Source organism: Trachemys scripta, chromosome 9 (genome assembly GCF_013100865.1).
Source record: "Trachemys scripta elegans isolate TJP31775 chromosome 9, CAS_Tse_1.0, whole genome shotgun sequence".
NCBI lineage: Eukaryota > Metazoa > Chordata > Testudines > Emydidae > Trachemys > Trachemys scripta.
The window spans coordinates 48898511-48917476 of record NC_048306.1 but is presented as its reverse complement, the minus strand read 5'-3'; the positions used below and the strand labels follow the sequence as shown (position 1 = coordinate 48917476).

Genomic DNA, 18966 nt, shown 5'->3' with positions numbered 1-18966 from the left:
ATTCAATCATACGGCATAAGTGAACATGCAGGAAAGTAATACTGCTCTGCATTTGAATGCATCACAAATTCATTCAAAGGAACTTTTAAAATCATGAATATCTATTTACAGAAAAAAAAAGTGGCATAAACAGACACTACTTATTGGTTTCATTTTAGATTTTTCTAGTGTCAAAAGGATTGGTTTTTTTGCTGTTGTTTTTTGTTTGTTTGTTTGTTTTTTAAGTAGCATCAGGGTTGCCAGCTTTCCCAGTACTGGATGTTTTTCTCAAAGCCTCAGTGCCTGGAGTCATATGAAGATCTCAGCTTTCATTGAAAAACAAAGTTTCTAGTCCTCATGGTTGTGGAGGAAAAATGGAAAATATGAACCCCAATGGCTCAAAAACCAGAATGCAAACAAAAAGAATCCAAAACTTATTTCAAAATGTCATGTTTTTTGAATGCTTGGGGTTGGTAATGCTATAACATTTTGGGATGGGTTGGGGAAACACTGATGGAAGGAAGGGCCTATACATAATTTGGGATAGTAGTTAGGAAACTAAAGTTGCAGTGATGAGCTATCGTAGCTGAGGGTAGCTTCACAAATATTTAAAGTGTGAGCATACGTATTGTAATGCAAATCTGCAGAATTTCAACAAATGTTAGTTTTCCAGCATGTTTTTAGAGGTACCCCACTATCTCTACTTCTGAATGGTGGTGTCCTTTAATGGATGCTGCACGTCAGGCATTCCAGGCTGCAGATGTAGTTTGAGACACGCAAATACAGCATTTGAATGCCAGAAGAATTTCCTATTAAGGTATTTACTTGTCAATCCAAGAAAAAGATCCTAAAACACCAGGATGTGCCTCAATAGATTTAAAAGTCTGGTCTCCATTAACAGTACATACAAATAGCTTATAACAGGTTAGTACACAATGACTGTTTTTGACAAATAGTTTATAACAATCGATAAGAATTAAGGTCAACGGGACAATGTGTTGCTTGTAATCATGGCCTATAAACTTCTAACAGTCTCTACTGATGTGCTTATAACCTACTACAATACATGCCATTAATGTCTGTAACATGCTTCTAACATCTGATAATCATTTATTAACCCATATGTGGAATCTTGCTACCAAGTGTGACTGAAAGTTTTTTCCATTTAGTGAAATACTGACTTGAAACAGCTCTGTTTTAAAAAATTGTCATTATCTTATGAGGAATAGATTTCTCCTTAAGATGTCCATAGAGCTTTCCCAAGAATTTTGGATGTTATATCTCTTTCTCCTGCCCTTTGGATGTGTTGGCTATTTGGAGTGTAAGCTCTTTGGGGCAAAGCCTGTCTCTTAATGTGTGTATATACAGCACCTAGTGCAATGGGGCTCTGCTCTCAGTGGATCACCAGGTATTACTGGAATAAACATAACTTGATTAATGCATTTTTCTTTAGTGACAAGTACTTGATAAATGTTGATGTGATACTTGTAAGGTTTAATATTCTTATCTTGACATTTTGTCATTACATTCTTAAATGCAATGGACCTCTCGCACACTGTTTTTTGCATTTGATGACGTGTTGATAGAAGTGTGTGTGTATCCGTGGTCTCTGTAGAACAGTCTTTCTGTGCTTCCTTAAGTGTTAGCAAGATTGGAATCTATCATGCACATAAGTATGCATCTGAGTGCTTCAATTTATTTCAGTGGCACTACACGTGAGTAGGGTTACACACCTGCCTAAGTGCATAACCCATTCTGATAGCGTGGCTATCTGTCCACTTCCAGAGTCTGGAGCACAGCATAGATGTCAGATCTGCTACTGTTTCTGATGTAATGCCACTGCTTCTTTAGCTCTAGCAGTAAGAAAGTCATGGTTTTAGCTCCAGCAGTCCCAGATCCAATCCCCACAGATGGCCTCAGCAGGGCATCATTGGAAGTGTTTGCAGGATCAGGGCCTTGGGTGTCCAATCCATTCACATTTGCTTGATTAATTCACATGCCAGGGGCACAGAGGGAAGCTCCTTGCATAGACAATCAGCTTCAGCCTCTCTGCCTGGCTCTTGGCTGCCCACATCATTCCATGCAAATGTGCACACACTCTGCACCACCCAGGAAGCAGCTTTCTTGTTTAGTAACAATTCTCATTTCCTTCCATGAGTGCGAGAATGGGTCATCACCACTTCAGAGCTGTCAGTCATGTGGAAGAGATGAGGCGTATGACTGGTGCGTGGGAGACGGATGAACAGAACTTCAGACCATCTATGGGAAAAACTGGAGACAGCCTGATACAGTCAAAACACTTATAAATATCCAATATCCATGACTCTTCAGGGATCTTCGCCTTTCTTTGGGATGATAACAAGCCTCATTAGATCCTCTCCAGTAACCTAGATACTGTCCATTGGGGGAGACAGAGGTGAGACTGCCCTTGTACTGGGAGACAACTCATTGCTTTTGCATCACATCACTTCATTTCTCTCAGGTAAGTGGAGAAGGAAAGCATTCACTGGGATTTGATATGACTGTGGGCTACTTGAGAAGGATGATTTAGGAACCAAATGCATCTGCTCTGAGTGATGACGATGATGATGATTTATTTGTATTACTGTAGCACCTAGGTCTAACATCAATGGAAGGTTACAGGGAGTGGAGATTTCAGAGTAGAGTTTCTCTGGGGTTCCCAATCTGGGACTGATTCAGCCTTTGTTGCCAAGCCTTGGGCATCTGTGCTTGTTAGTTTGTGATTGTTGGTGTAGAACAGGGGTAGGCAACCTATGGCATGCGTGCCAAAGGCAACATGTGAGTTGATTTTCAGTGGCACTCACACTGCTCGGGTCCTGGCCACCGGTCTGGGGGGCTCTGCATTTTAATTTAATTTTAAATGAAGCTTCTTAAACATTTAAAAAACCTTATTTACTTTACATGCAACAATAGTTTAGTTATATATTATAGACTTTGTCATAACTATAAAGGGAAGGGTAACAGCTGTCCTGTATACAGTACTATAAAATCCCTCCTGGCCAGAGACTCCAAAATCCTTTTCCCTGTAAAGGGTTAAGAAGCTCAGGTAACCTGGCTGGCATCTGACCCAAAGAACCAATAAGGGGACAAGATACTTTCAAATCTTGCGGGGTGGGGGGGAAGGCTTTTGTTTGTGCTCTTTGTTTGGGAGTTCGTTCGCTCTTGGGACTGAGAGGGACCAGACATCAATCCAGGTTCTCCACATCTTTTTAAACAAGTCTCTCCTATTTCAAACTTGTAAGTAAATAGCCAGGCAAGGCGTCTTAGTTTTATTTTGTTTTCTCAACTTGTAAATGTACCTTTTACTAGAGTGTTTATCTTTGTTTGCTGTACTTTGAACCTAAGACTAGAGAGGAGTCCTCTGAGCTCTTTAAGTTTGATTACCCTGTAAGGTTAATTTCCATACTGATTTTACAGAGATGATTTTTACCTTTTTCTTTAATTAAAAACCTTCTTTTTAAGAACCTGATTGATTTTTCCTTGTTTTTAGATCCAAGGGGGTTGGATCTGTATTCACCCGGAGTTGGTTGGAGGAAGGAGGGGAATGGTTAATTTCTCCTTGTTTTAAGATCCAAGGGGTTTGGATCTGTATTCACCAGGGAATTGGTGAAAGGTTTCTCAAGGCTACCCAGGGAAGGGAATTAGTTTTTGAGAATGGTGGCAGCGGACCAGAACTAAGCTGGTAGTTAAGCTTAGAAGTCTTCATGCAGGTCCCCACATTTGTACCCTAAAGTTCAAAGTGGGGATACAGCCTTGACAGACTTAGAGAAAGAGACCTTCTAAAAACATTTAAATGTATTACTGGAACGCAAAACCTTAAATCTGAGTGAATAAATGAAGCCTCGGCACACCACTTCTGAAAGGTTGCCGACCTCTGGTGTAGAATCTTTCTCCCTTCAGGATTTCATCTCCTCTAGTGACCCACCAGTGGCCTGTCGTGTATGAGATCAGCTGACAGAGAACCTGTTTGCAGCTTGAGGGGAAAAGTTAATCAAAGCCGTTAAACTTCTGCTGGGAAAGAGATGGATGCCATTTCCAAAGCATCCCAAGGGATGTCCCTTTGTACAAGAAACAGGGAGATTGTGGTTGTCGTTGCCTTCTGTCATGTGTGGCTGCCAGTGTGCAATGAGCCTGTGGGCTCAATCCAATTCCTAGCAAGTGATGCCCACATCACACTTGGCACAGAAGAGCAGCTTCTTTGGAAGGCTAAGCAATGAATGGTTGTTTATCACTTGAACTGTGGTAGTGCCTAGAGACTCCAACTGAGATCTGGACCCCATTGTGCTAGGTGCTGTTCAAACATATAGTGCCTGCCTCAAAGAGTGGGGGAGGGATAGCTCAGTGGTTTGAGCATTTGGCCTGCTAAACCAGGGTTGTGAGTTCAATCCCTGAGGGAGCCATTTAGGGATCTAGGGCAAAAATCTGTCTGGGGATTGGTCCTGCTTTGAGGAGGGGGTTGGACTAGATGACCTCCTGAGGTCCTTTGAACCCTGATATTCTGTGATTCTATGATAATCATAATAGACAAAACAACAGGTGGTGGGGAAACAGAGGCTCACAAGGGGACATGAATTCCTGAAGAGGGTATAGCAGATCAGCATCAGAGGCAAGAATCACACTGGACCTCCCAACTCTCAGTCTAGCACTCTCTCCAAGTCCATCAATGTCAGTGAATTTACATTAGCAAAGGTTTGAGAGCAGAGCATCCCAAGCAATAGTGCACAAATCTTGTAATGTGCAAATTATATTGTTACTCACTCTAGAGTCTTCCTGGCACCTGATTAGTTTATCATTAGTCAGTTGCACTGGCTGGCTAGCTTCTGCACTGCATGGGCTTCAAATATTAAGCTTCCTTAGAACGTGAAATAGCTGGGCTAAGAGAATTCTCAGTCCGCTTCCTTCTGGTTTAGTTCTGGCAGGATGAATTGTTCTACCCACTTCCACTCTTGCAAAATTGATGCATCTCAGCCCGATGCTGAGGTTTTGCAGGATATCAGAGGTGTACAAGGGGTTGTTGGGTAATTATTTTGACTTTCACTTCTGAAATTTCACTTCACCAGTTCCAGTTCGGTCTATTTTTTTGAAGCAAAATCATTTTAAATGATTACCTTACTGTGATTGCACAATAAATGCCATAGAATCCAGAGGCATCAAATAAATTAGTTAAATAGTAACTTTACTGTTCAGGCACGATACTATAAAAAGCACTGGAAATCTGTTTAATCCAAATGGGCATATGCTGATGTGAGTTAATTGAATGTCTCAGCAAGACTGAATTTCATTTGCTGCAGCTGTTGCCTGCAAAACTACTAGCCATAGTTAAAAATCGCTGCATGTTGTAAGTATGCTGCCACTTTATTTGCACCAGTAAATGCTCAGAAATTAACTTTGTCTGACTACAATACCCCCCAAAATGGGGTGTTGCATTGACCCTTTATAATTTGTAGTTCCTTGTTATACAAAGTAAAGTGAATCTAGATTGATATTACCCAATTTCAAAATAATACTGCGCTACTCTTACTAAACGATGACTAACTGTTTACTAATCAAGCCGTTCACTTGATGCTAAATGCTTGGGAAAAGGTTATTTGAGATACTGATCTACCCACACAACTATTGCCGATATACAGGAACCCTCATTTTCTACTGATGAAGGGCCAAGTTTTGGTCTTGGTTCTATCAGTTTAAACATGGGCGGCGCATGAAATGCCAGCTGGGGTTGGCTAGCCCCGCCCCTTCCACCTGAGGTCCTGCCCTTTCCGTGCCTTCCCCTGAGCCGGGTCCACCGCACAGGGACGGAGCCACGCAGAGTGGGAAGCAGGAGAAGGAGGGCCTGAAGGCAGAGAGTGGGAAGGGCCATGCCTGGCTGTTTTGGAAGGCACAGCTTCCCCTAGCCTACGATACCCGCCACCCTTGAGTTTAAACAGGAATAACTCTATTGAAATGAATAATTATTCCAAATGTATTCTGGTGTAACTGAGTGGAATTTGACCTGAGGACTTCGGGAAGACGTGGCTAGGAGGGGAATTTGTGTAAAATGATGTATCTGAAACATAAACACTAAATATCCCGTGCACAGAATAGAAAGAGATATAAACTGGAAACCCCACCACTTTGCCAAAAGCTCCAGTTTAGACTGTATATGCTGGTGTGAAAACTTGTCCCTTAGACTAAATCTGGTCAGTGAGCTTCAAAACTCTCAGTAAAGTCACTGTATCATGTTCTAATCTGCCACACCAATGTAAATCCATGGTACCTCAGTTGACTTCAGTAGCATGACTGGATTCATACTAGTGTAAATGAGATTAAAATAGTCCGAATGTTAACAAATGATGTTCACTGCTACTTTGTAAATATATTCCAAGTAAAATTTTGAAGAGACAATGCAAAGTGTAATTAAGTGGAGTTGGTCAAAGTATTCAGTACAAACAGCTTGGTTAGATTTGCCCCTTCTCTTTTCGTATTGAACATGAACAGATCATGATTTTTTTCTTATTTATACCTGTTTTTGTACAAACACCTATGGATTGCTCTGAACAGTTTCATAACAAGTTCCTTTGAGTATTCAATCACAATTTGCTGTTTGAGCTGTGTGGGTTGTTTGCAAAGTTGCATGGTTTAGTTTCTGGTCTTTGACAGGAGACCCTAATCATTATAAGCAAGGGCGAGGGAGTGGGGCAAGTGTAAAGAGATTGGTAAGTTGGTAGAAACTGCTCTGGAGAAGATCTCTTGGTTGGACCAACACAGGGATAATAAATCCCTCTAGGATTTATTATCTCATAGACTTTAAGACCAGAAGGGACCATCATGATCATCTAGTCTGACTTCCAGCACATTGCAGGCCATGGATCCTTACCCACCCACTCCTGTAATAGACCCCTAACCTCTAGCTGAGTTACTGAAGTCCTCACATAATGGTTTAAAGACTTCAAGTTACAGAGAATTTACCATTTACATTAGTTTAAACCTGCAACTGACTGGTACCCCATGCTGCAGAGGAAGGCCAAAAAAACCCAGGGTAGTGACTACAGCCCCCAACCGAGATCAAAGCCTCAGCATGCTGAGCACTTCACAAACACATGGTAAGAGACAGTCCCTGCCCTGGAAATCTTAATATAAACAGTGAGTTCCTTTTCTGGCCCTCTCTCATCTGTTGTTCTCAAACTGTAAGACATTTGGGGAAACAAACAAAATTTTGACCACAAGGCTGTGGAGATCATGTTTTAAATTCCTATTTAAGACGTTTCTCACTCCAACAGAGCTTGTTGATTTTATTAGAGATACTTACCTTTCTCTGCCTGGGATGTGAGTTTCAAGAAGGGATTATTTAAATATATTCTTGCTTTTTCATAAGCTATGTGGGGTTTTTGTCAAGAAATGGTGTCTCTGATCTGGGACATTACTAAAGTTGCAATCCCACTGTAATATATTGACTTTATGAGATCCGTGCAATAGCCCCTGATAGATACAAAGATTTGTTCAGTTGTCTTTATAGATGGCAAAATATACCATTTATTTGGTTTGGAAATCCAAGAATCTACCCAGGAGCCAACTTTGGTGCAGATCAATATCTTTCAGTCTTAGCCCCTACTTGAAAGAAAGCCTCCAACTATTCCCAACGCTGGCCAGTAGAATTTGGCCATGCTGGGCTCCTTTCTTAGCTTGCTGTAACAGCAGATGCTGCTTAAACCCAGTGACTAGAACAGGGAGTGATATCCTGGTGATCTAGGTATTATTCCCAACTTTGAATGGCTTTTGGCAATCACTGCACCTTTCTGTGCCTCTATTTCCTCCTCTGTGAAATGGGATGATGGTACTCACCTCCTTTGTGAAGTGCACTGGGCATTCTGGCTGCAAAGTGCGAGGGAAGAGCTAGGTGTTGATTAGTAGCAATCTGGTAGTGTTGACTTATTGCTGTTCTTGGGCAGATATTTTCATATTTTCATATCCTTTAAAAAGCTGTCTAAATGAGACGTGTCAGTATTGCACCAGAAGGTTCCCCTCTCATCCTAGGGCTGGATTTTTTTAGATTAGTTATGAATTACATCTCTTTATCCATGGTATCTTTGGCCTGGTCTACACTGCGGGGGGGGGGGGGGGGTCTATCTAAATTACGCAACTTCAGCTACATGAATAATGTAGCTGAAGTCGACATACTTAGATTGATTTACTGTGGTGTCTTCACTGCGGTGAGTTGACTGCTGTCACTCCTCCGTCAACTCTGCCTGTGCCTCTCGCCGAGCTGGAATACAGGAGTTGACGGGAGAGTGCTCGGGGGGTTGATTTATCGCATCTAGATTAGACGCGATAAATCGATCCCCGCTGATCTGACCAGTAGTGAAGACATACCCTTTCTGTCATGAAAGATGAAGAGGTTTTGCTTTCATGACCAAATATTTTCTCTACTATATTTGGTATGCCTGGTCATAGCTGATAGATTTCAGGAAAGGGCACACTCAATCTAACAGCTTAAATCTCTTGGCGGTTAATTTTTCTTATGACGTGCAGAAAAAGGGCTATTCCTGTCCTTGTTAGAGAAGTTTTTCAGATGGAAGCTATACACTAGGCTCCAGATTTTTCAAGTGCCAGAACTCAAAGGCACCAGAACAGGGGGGATCAGGGGACCATGGCCCCATCACTTTTTAAAGTACAAGGGCTATCCCCTCCCACTTTGTACTGGCAGGGAGGGAGAGAGCAAAGAGGAGGAGGAAGGGGTGGGATCTTGGAGGAAGAGGCAGCGCAGGGGTGGGGCTTTGGGAGAAGAGGCAGCGCAAGGGTGGGGCCTCATTTCAGGCACCGGTGGCTCCCCCACTTTTAGGGAGCTTCCATTGCCCCTATCAGAACTCACCATTGGGTTGGATTTTGAGAGCTTACCAAAATAAAGAGGCCAGGTTTTCAAAAGCATTCAACGTCTCCCTTGTGCTAGCCAGCAGTAGGACTGAGGATGGAGAATGGAAACAAAGCGGAAATACATTGAGTATATACAGCTCTTTATTGTTGATGCTTTACCATAGTTATGGCAATGCTCTTACCCGGGTACACGCAGCTAGAGTGAAAACATCCAGGCCTAGTGAGAAGGCAGACATGACCTTAATAGCAAGCAAAGAGGCAAGTGCCCATGGCTTAAGTACCTGAGTAAGTCTTAGAAATGGCATTTAGATGTCATACAAACCCAAAAGGGGAGTCCTTTCCTCAGTGAAGCTCTGCAGAAGTCAGTGATACTATGCTTCCTTCTACCAGATGAGGATCTGGCCCAGAGCGTGTGAAATCCAATCATTCCCTTTCCCCCTCCCTTCTGTGCAGGGCTCACTGGCTTGACGACAATGTGCGTAGGGAAGTGCACTCGGATTCTGGGCCCATGCCTCATTGCCTTGGGTGTGCTTTCCATTGCTGCCAACGTGCTCCTCCTCTTCCCCAGCTGGACGTGGAGCTATGTGAAGGAGGGCCGCATCACCAAACAGGCTATGCAAGTGCCAGGAGTCTGGGGAGGAGGCATAATTGTAAGTGGTGTGACTCCTTTGCCCTCCTTTCCCTTTTCCCCAGCATGTGTGCACTGTCTTGGACAGAACATTCACCAAGGGAGTCACAGGACCAAGGCCTGGACACAGTGTGTCCAGTGGGTAGGGCGTGATACCACTGGCCTGCTGGGTGACCTTGGGGCAAGCCCATTCCCCGCTCTGTGCCTCAGTTTCCCCACTTGAGAAATGGGGATGTTGGTAAGCTGGGGAAGTGTTAGGCTTCATGCTAGAACCCCTGGCTGACATTCTATGGGCTGTGTTAGACAGCAGCGCAGACTGGATGATCAGGGTGACCCCTTACAGCCTTATGAAAGGCTTCTGGATGTCAGTACATCCCCTTTTTCCTCAGGGCTTTGTGTGCTGGTGGCTGACACTAACATACTTCTCATACCTACATACTGTGTAAGACCTGACCTGAAGTCAGCTGAAAGACTCACATCAGCTTTAATAGGCTTTGGATCAAGTCCTAAGGGTAACAGAAAAGAAAATCCAGATAGAAAAATCACAAATTTACAAACCTCTTGGAACAGTTAACAGATTAAAATAATTAGTCCTTTCCCCCATAATGTCCTTAGTTGGTATAATGACCATTAGCAAGAATCACTTCCATGTCGCATGGGTGGCGCATGAACCACCGGCTGGGGGAGGCTAGCCCTCAGCCCTGTCCCTTCTGCCCCAGACACCACCCCTTCCACCCCTTCTGCCGGAGCCCAGAGCCCCACAGCCACCCACCCAGGGAGGGCAGACCGCGCCACCGCAGCCCTCCCTCCCAAGCCCTGGAGCGACAGGAGGGTGGGTGGCAAGGCCCCAGCCCCTGGAGCGGGCTGCAGAGCAGAAGCAGAGGACCTGGGGGCAGAGCATGGGCGAGGCCACGCCTGGCTGTTTGAGGAGGCACAGCCTCCCTCAGCCTATGGTACCTGCATGCTGTGTCGTCATTTTGCCCATCTACTTGGTGCTAGTAATTTCTGTATTTGCTAATCCAAACTTCTCCATGCTGCTTTCCAGTGAGGCCATTTTGGGGCCTAGCCAGGTTCATGGTGACACATCAGGCCACTGAGTGAAATGATCATTATCTTCCAAGAAAGCTGCTCCAGAATGGCCACGCTTTGCTCTGAACCTCAGCAGTGCAATCAGGCGCCCTGGCAAGGGCTGGGATGGAGCTGGATAGCGAACAATAGTCTAATAACATATTTGATGAATTCTGGGATGCTTTTAAATTAACTTTTCTTACTGTTTGCCCAGCTCGGCTCCAAGATGACTACTGGTATGTTGTGCTAGTGTCAGTATAACTAGCAAAGTATCCTGTACAATTGTTTGCAGTGACTCCTTGGCTGCTTTTAAACAGTAATAATACTATTTTGCTGTTAGAGGAAAATCACTTTATGTGGCCTCATTGATGTCTTTGGCAAAATTCCCATAGACTTCAGTGAGTCCAGAATTCCACCCCGTATCGCCGGCTGCTTTAAAGGCATGTGTTATGTTCATAACTGAGGCACATAGACATTAAGTGATTTTGTCATTGGCAAAGCCCTGGTAATAGAACTCAGGTGTCTGTAGTCCCAGTTCTATTTTATTGGGAATTCATCTTCCATTTTGCATACACTGATTTGTTATTGTTTATTTGTATTACTGTAGCTCCTACGAGCCCTAGTTACAGCCCATGACTAGGCCCAGGGCTCTGTACAAACACAGAATAAAGAGACGGTGGTGGATAATGGCTTCTAAATGCTGGTCCTTCTGACATTTCTAACTTTCTATGTGCAGCAAAACATTTGCTCTAAAAGCAAAGCACACGTGCATAACCAGCCACCTAGACATTGCAGACAGATATTAGATAAACGTGGTACAGCCTATTGCCAGGGTTCTAACTTTAGCCCTAATCCCACGAGGAGCACAGCACCAGCCAGAACCTCCATGAATGACTTCGGTGGTGCTCTGCATAGGCATGAGGATCTGTCCACAGGTCTCGTTGCAGGATTTAAGACTGGGATGAAGGGTAGTTCATAAATGTTCCATGCTGAATAAGGGAAGGAACTCACTGCCAGCTCTTGGTGCCAGCAGACTGGATTGTACCATTCATCCTGAATCATTTCCTGCTCTCTCAGGTTCTTCTGGCCGCAACTGAGATCATGGCTGTTGGGTGGCGCTGTGGCCGTTCCTCCGACCATGGAACTTGCCAGAATGTAAGACAGATTCCTTTGACTTGTGGAAAATGTTCTTATTTTAGCTGCAGAACCAGACTCCAGACCCACAGTTCCGGAGTTAACAGTCCTTACCTCTCTGTCACCAGGCTGCCAGATTTAATGGTGCTGTGTTAGTGTAGCCCCAGAAGGGAACGAGACGTTTTGCAAACAAATAGAAAGAAAAATTCCTTGGCTTATGTTCCAAACAGGCCACTGTTTAGATGGGGAGTGAGACAGCTCAACAGGCAGCAATTATGTGACAAAGAGAGGAAGAGTGATCCAGTGATTAGAGCTCTAGCCTGGAACTCGGGAGACCTGGGTTCATCTGTTTGCTCCACCATGGACTCCTAGTAGGGTTGCCAGGTGTCCGGTTTTTGACTGGAATGCCTGGTCGAAATGGGACCCTGGTGGCTCCGGTCAACACCACTGACCAGCCTGTTAAAAGTCCAGTCGGCAGTGCAGCGGGGCTAAGGCAGGATCCCTGCTTGCAGTGGCTCTACGCTGCTTCCAGGAGCTGGTTGAGGTAAGCGCCGCCCAGAGCCTGCACCGCTGACCCCCTCCCATGCCCGAACCCCCTGCCCCAGCCCTGATCCCCCTCCCGCCATCCTAACCCCTCGATCCCAGCCCAGAGCACCCTCCTACACCCCAAACCCCTCATCTCCGGCCCCACACCAGAGCCCCTACCCCTAGCTGGAGTCCACACACCCCCCCCCCCCCCCCAACACCCTGCCCCAGCCCGGAGCCCCCTCTTGCACCCCACACTCCTCATCCCTGGCCCCACACCAAAGCCCGCACCCCCAGCCAGAGCCCTCACCCCCCTACACCCCAACCCCATGCCCCAGCCTGAAGCCCCTCCCATACCCTGAACCCCTCAATTCTGGCCCCACCCTGGAACCCACACCCCCAGCACAGAGCCTGTACCCCTCCCACACACCAACCCCCTGCCTCAGCCTGGAGCCTCCTCCCATACTTTGAACCCCTTGGCTCCACCCCACAGCCCAGAGCCCCCTCCTGAACCCCAAACCCCTCATCCCTGGCTGAACCCCAGAGCCCTCACCCTCACCCCCTCCCACACCCCAATCCCCTGAGTCAGCCCAGTGAAAATGAGTGAGTGAGGATGGGGAGAGTGAGCAACAGAGGGGGGGGGTGGAGTAAGCAGGGGGCGGGGCCTCGGAGAAGGGGTGGGGCAGGGGCGGGGCAAGGGTTTCAGTTTTGTGCGTGTAGAAAGTTGGCAATCCTAATTCCCTACAGGCCCATCAAGGGAAATTTGGGGCCCCGTACACCATGTTTTCTGGGGCCCCACCCCCTCCCATTTCACATCAGTCACAGGCATTTTTGGTGGTCCCCTTTGCCCCGCTCTTGTCAGCCCTACTTCTTGTGTGAACTTGGGTAAATCACTGAATGCTTCTGAGCCTCCATTTCTCCTCTGTGAACTGGGGATCACCCCTGCCCCATAGGGGTGTTGAGGCTAAAAATATTACAGCTTGTGGGGGGCTCAGCTACTCCAGTAATGGGGGCCAGATTGGTACTACATCTGGCTGGTCCCATGGCTTTTTTGCCCTCCCCTCGTGCACCGGGGTGTGAATTGCACAGCACCAGAGACTTGCAGTCAGTGTTTGTGTGGGGTAGGGACCACATTCCACCTACCCAGCGATTCACGTTCTGCCTCTATATTTTACTAACAGCCCCGAGCATAGGAGGTTTTGGATGAGAATGATGATGCGCTGCTTGGTAAGCTAAGTCCCTGTTTTGCAAGTCCCCTTTTATCCGCATCTCTGCACCCACCCAGCAGGTTTAGGGTGCTGGGACTCTAATGGCAAAAACGACACAGCCTTTTCTCCAATGCAGATCTGAATGTTATTTTCACAAAAGCTTGTGCGAAAACAGGACCCTAGTTATCACTCACTGCTCCGTCCCCACTGGCTGTTCTGTTAGGCAGGGCAAAAAAAAAAAAAAATCCCATGCAGGAGCTTGCGGTTTGCCTCTAGCCTGCAGAAGCAGGGAACCTGCCTTTTTCGGCATTGCAATCCTGATGGGAGTTTCTGATCCTTAGGCTTTTTAAAGGGCCATGCCTGACAAGGGCAGGGAAATAGTCAGTGTGCCTGCCCTAATGGAGCTGGAAGGGTAATGCCCCCTAGCCCTTTCCTAGGGTATCTCATGCAAATCCAGCTTTCCAGGAGAGCATAAAGCAGGCTGCCCAGGGCAGCATATGCTCCCATCACAGTAATCTTGCACACTAAGGCCAGGCTTTCAAAAGGAGCCACTGAATTTGGGTGCCACCTGGGCCTGATGTTCAGTGGTGCTGAGGGCCTGCAGGTCTCATGACCTCTAGCTGGAGTCATGGGTGCTCAGCACCTCTGCAAGTCAGGCCCACTCAATCAATTGCCACTTTTGCAAATGGCCTCAGTGCCTCCTGGCTGAGTGTGGATGAGCAAGTTGAAGCGGAGGAGGAGAACCACAATGGCAGCCTTGGCTCCTGCCAGCGCTTTGTGTTGGATCAAGCCATGGGACTGATGTGATTATTTTCTGAGTGACTTCCTGTGCACATGTACCTAATAATGTGTTGGAAGGGGGTTAAGTGCACAGGGTCTTCTGCCTTGTGTAATCTCTTCCAGCATGCAGCAAGCTGCCGATCTGATCTGTCCATGTTTTGCAGCCATGGCACGCAGCTGTAACCGGTGGCGCAAGGTGCAGAGCAGTGGGGGATCAGGATTCATGTTGCAGTTGTAAAGAAGCTCTGACTACGAGCCAAGACACAGCTCTCATCTGCAGTGACTCCTTTGGTTAAAGTCATACAGTAGCTGCAAGGGTTTTCTAGCTTCTTCCAGCAGTTGTAACTGCAGTACCTGAGGCCATTAGAGTTCATTTTGCCCCCTTGGCAGTTTCTTGTTGCTCCAGTCTCTGCCAAGGGTAGGCCCAGCCATACGGGACTCCTGACATTTGAGGAGAGAAGCATGATCACCTGGAATTACAAGTTTGTTTCTGTGTCTTTTACCAACAGATGTTCCTTTCCATTGTATTGTCGGGGCTGGCGTTGCTGGGATCTACTGCTTGCTTTATCCTTTCGGGTGTGGGCTTGACAAATGGACCCCTCTGTCTATACAATCAGACTGAAGTCCCGAAGTGGGATTACCCTTTCGTAAACATGGAAAACCAGGCCTTCCACACCAGGTAGACGGAGCTTGTGTGACGTCCAGGCAGCAGTAGGGCTAAAATACCCACAAAACTTCATCTCTTCCCTTAATCTAACAATCTCAGAGAGAACGTTAATGATTCAGCATTCAACAGACTTGGTAACACTGAAAATGAAGTTCTCCTGATGGTAAAAACCAGCATTACAGCAAGCTGGCTTGCTGTGAAACAGGGAGTGGAGCAGTCCAGGCTGAATAGCCACTAAAGATGACCTGAAAATGGGGGGATCGGTGGTGGGGGAGATTTATTCATAATACATAAAGACAGGTCTGAAAGGTGATTTCAAGGGTGGGGTTTTTTACCTGCTTGTTTTTTCCATTAGAAATTCAGGTCCTGTCTAGCTGGGATGGCTCTGTGGTGCCTGGAGAAACAGTGAAAGTATTACATTAACAAGAGCCATGAGCTCAAGCTGATTGGATGTCAGTGTATGGCATCTTTAGCGTTTCCTGCTTTTGCTATTTAACTTCAAAGGCTACTGAACATTTTGGAGGAAGGAAGTATTTGTTGATGTTTTATAATTCAGACCTGATAGATCACAATACACACATCTGAGACCCCCTATGAGGTCCTTCAGAAAAGTCAAGGAAGATCTGATCAGATTCATGTTATTTTTAAAATTACAAAAGTAGCAGACTGCCTTTATCCATCATAGTGAAGTGAAAAGGAAACACATGCACCCCCCCCCACACACACTTTTTACACAGTCAACTGCATGTCACCCCTTCAGATGTCTTTGTCCTATCACTGTCTCATCAGAGTCTTTCTTTAAGGGCTCAGAATTATTTGTATGACCCATCACTCTGGAATTCAGTCTGCATCGAGCCCCCAAACATTGTAGCCTGGAACATCTACTTCTTCTCCATTCTGCTGGTCATCAGCGTGGTCGAAATGGTCCTGGCTTCTCTTCAGATCATCAATGGCTTCTTTGGATGCCTCTGTGGCTTATGTGAAGGCAAATAGGTAACTTCAATTCCTAATAATTCTCTGTGACTGCTTTTCCTCATCTTCCCTCCCTGTGCGAATGGTGCCACCAAAGATTTCAGGCAAAAACTCCTGCAGGCTTTCCTGCATGACCTGAATGCATCATCCTATTGCTGAGATTTCGCCCAGATGTGATGCACAATAAGGACTTGATCCTGTACAGAGTGGGAATGGAGTTATGTAAGGTAAAATGTGCAAGGTAAAATGTGGTGGACAGGGCTGGAAGTGGAGGACCGTATGAGAGCATGGTTGGCTGACCCCAAGTTACTGCCTTCTACTGGATTGGAGTAAAGGGTTAGGAGTCTATCTAGACCAGCTGTGTGAGAGGCAGCCGTGGGTTGAAATGTAGTGTTCAAAGCTGATGATGGGTCATGTCTGGACCGAGATACACCCTGCAGTGCACCATGCTACACTGGATCAACGGATATTCTCACTGCAGGCCCACAGTGGTGGTGCAGTGTAATGGGGCTCTGGAATGCCCAGATGTAGCCAGTGCTCAGACAGGGCTGAGACATGCTCCCCTGGCCGCTCTTTCTTCCCACATGGTTAGGTCAATCCCAGCATTAGGAACCCAGTAGCGGAAAAAGAAATCTCCCTGAATATTCCTTCCAGGCAGGGCTTATTTCAGCCAGTGGCATATGCTAGTGGAGATAGGCAAGAATGTGATGATGGATTCAGCCAGTAGATTGAGTCAGGCCTTGTCTCGATGAGGATTTAAAGGGGTGATCTATTTTAGATAGGCTTGGAAGGATTCCGTTTTTATTGGTAAATGTCGATTTCACCGTACACCCCCCGCACACACATGCACATGCACACACACACACATGCGCGCACATACATGCGCACACCGCCTGTGATTGCACACACAGAGCAATGAAAAAAACATTCCTATCGATCATAATTGAAATTTACAGACAAGCAAAATAAGAAAAATATTGCTTGAAAACATAATAGTTTGATTTAAGGATATTTACTTTGTATATTTTGATGTGATAGAGACAGTTTGTTTTAACAGTTTTGAATTTCACCGTTTACTGTCATTAAATAATTATGATGTGATAATTTCCCCCATAATTTCACACAACTATGAACATTTAAATAAATAAAAATTGGGGAAAAAAATTAAACTGTCCATAATTTTGCATAACTGTGAAAGTTAAAATAGATACAAATCAGAAAAAATGCTTTAACATAAACATTATCATCCATCAAAATTATTTTAAAAAATTACAAATTCGGCTGAACTGATCAAGCTAAAACTGGAGGGGAATCTACACTATCATTTGACTTGCTAGAAGTGTTAACTGTGGCTACATTGAAAAAAACCTACTTAACACCAATCGAGTGAAGCTAACTCTGCAAACCCGCCATGTTTCCCAGTCGTGCCCAGGCCTTACCAGGCAAGAGAGGGAAAGCCGAACAAAAATCTGGATGTTGTTGTAAAACCTTGTCTAAACTGAGGATTTTCAAGCAATCAATCTTCTAATATTGCCCTGGGCCTGCTCCACTGATGCTAACGCTGGTGGGAGGGCTAGTATGTACTGTCTGCTGCCATTTTCACTGCTGTGCCATCAAGAGCTGCTCTGAGCACATCTGGGAAGCTACCAGATGTTTAGGTCTAGGAAACAGATCATTTAGAGATGGACTATCCTTGCTCTCCTCCCGCTACAGGTGAGGCTAAAGTGCTATAATCTAAGCTGATTTGCTGTTTGATTTTGTTGTAGGTTCAGTGCACATCAGATTCCTGAGTTGCCTGGATTTTGCTATGCCGAGTAGAGGAGGCATTTACAAAGGGGTGATCATCCCAGAGCTTTGAGCCTCCTGCATCAGCTACACCTGTGCAAATATTAAACCGATCATGGTCTCCTGGGTAGCCATATTAGCTCATCACTACAAGGATATTTAATACACACTAGAATCACTGCCACCATTTTATTCCTGGGTGGCAACTAGAGCTGGATATCAGACTTACACTTTTGTGTTATGGATTACAATGTAGTTTCTGTATGAACACATTGTACTGAATTGATGGGGCCATTATATGAATACCCTCTGATTTCTACAGACGCAAACCCAGGAGGAAGCGGAAATAATCCATGCTAGCTGTTTACCTTTGTCTGGGAAGGGTGTGATGTTCCTTAGCACCAGATTCAGGAAATGCACAGACCCTTTGTCAAGGGAAGAACACTGTGCAAGCCTGGGACATAGACACAACAAATTCTGCACGTGCAAGGGATCGCTTTGAAGAACAAATGAATCCTGAGTCATCTGATCTGGTTTTTCCCACCCTGCAGTTTCTTCTGTGCTGATGCAATACCTCTGGATAGTGGCTTGAAACTGGCCTGTCTGAGGGCTGCTGATTAACAGAGAGATTATGGATGGACCATGTGACCCTTACGCTGACATTTTTGCTAAGGACAGAGAGAGGGAAGGGGGCATCAGTTGGGACCAATAACCTTTCTGACCTTTATTCATCATAACAAAGCAAAATAGCCACAAGCCCCATTTTTCTGTTTGCACAACCCATATGACTGTAGCTCATGTAGCAATATTTATAGTGACATTAGTCCAAAATGTGGTTTATTTTTTCACTGTCTTTTAATTTATTAATTTATCTAATACATCTGCATTTAGACAAACTGAGTTGGAGCCTTCTGGATGCTTCCATTGGGTTTGATCGTTATTTGGCATCTCTGAAGAGTGAGAAACCAATTCCTGGGCTCTGGGTTAGGACCAACGTTCCCTCTAATTTTTTCCATCCATGTGCGGAATAAATTTTGTTATGTGCACCAAGATAATGTGTGGATGTGCACCACCAGTAGAAACAAAACACCTAGATATAATTTTTTTTTAAAGTTACCATAGGGATAATTACTCCAGCCAGGGCAGGTTAAGCATTTTAGAACTCACACTTAATTTTAATTCTTTGAGTAGTAACAGAAATAAAAATTATGAAATGTATAGACCAGCCAAAAAAATAATAACACACTTTGAAAGACTAAAATTACAGAGAATATATGTGCATTGCTGGAAGTACCAAGAAGTAACAACAAAAATACAAGTATGTGTTGGGAGCTGGGAGTGTGAAAGAC

The 18966-nt window shown here is 45.2% G+C and overlaps 1 protein-coding gene across 1 annotated transcript; it reads left to right on the top strand.

Annotated features, from left to right (window-relative positions):
* Positions 1–401: 401 nt before the first annotated feature.
* TM4SF19 (transmembrane 4 L six family member 19) lies at positions 402–18674 on the top strand. The gene is made up of 6 exons (XM_034782735.1): positions 402–2461; positions 9304–9500; positions 11624–11701; positions 14703–14872; positions 15664–15853; positions 17599–18674. The coding sequence occupies exons 2-5, from the start codon at positions 9324–9326 to the stop codon at positions 15851–15853; spliced, it is 615 nt and encodes a 204-aa protein (XP_034638626.1). The 5' UTR covers positions 402–2461; positions 9304–9323; the 3' UTR covers positions 17599–18674.
* Positions 18675–18966: the final 292 nt, after the last annotated feature.

Coding starts and splice junctions, on each gene's coding strand:
- TM4SF19 (XM_034782735.1), top strand. CDS start 9,324: ATGTGCGTAGGGAAGTGCACTCGGATTCTGGGCCCATGCCTCATTGCC. Junction 9,501..11,623: donor TCTGGGGAGGAGGCATAATT/GTAAGTGGTGTG, acceptor CTGCTCTCTCAG/GTTCTTCTGGCCGCAACTGA. Junction 14,873..15,663: donor AACCAGGCCTTCCACACCAG/GTAGACGGAGCT, acceptor TCTTTCTTTAAG/GGCTCAGAATTATTTGTATG.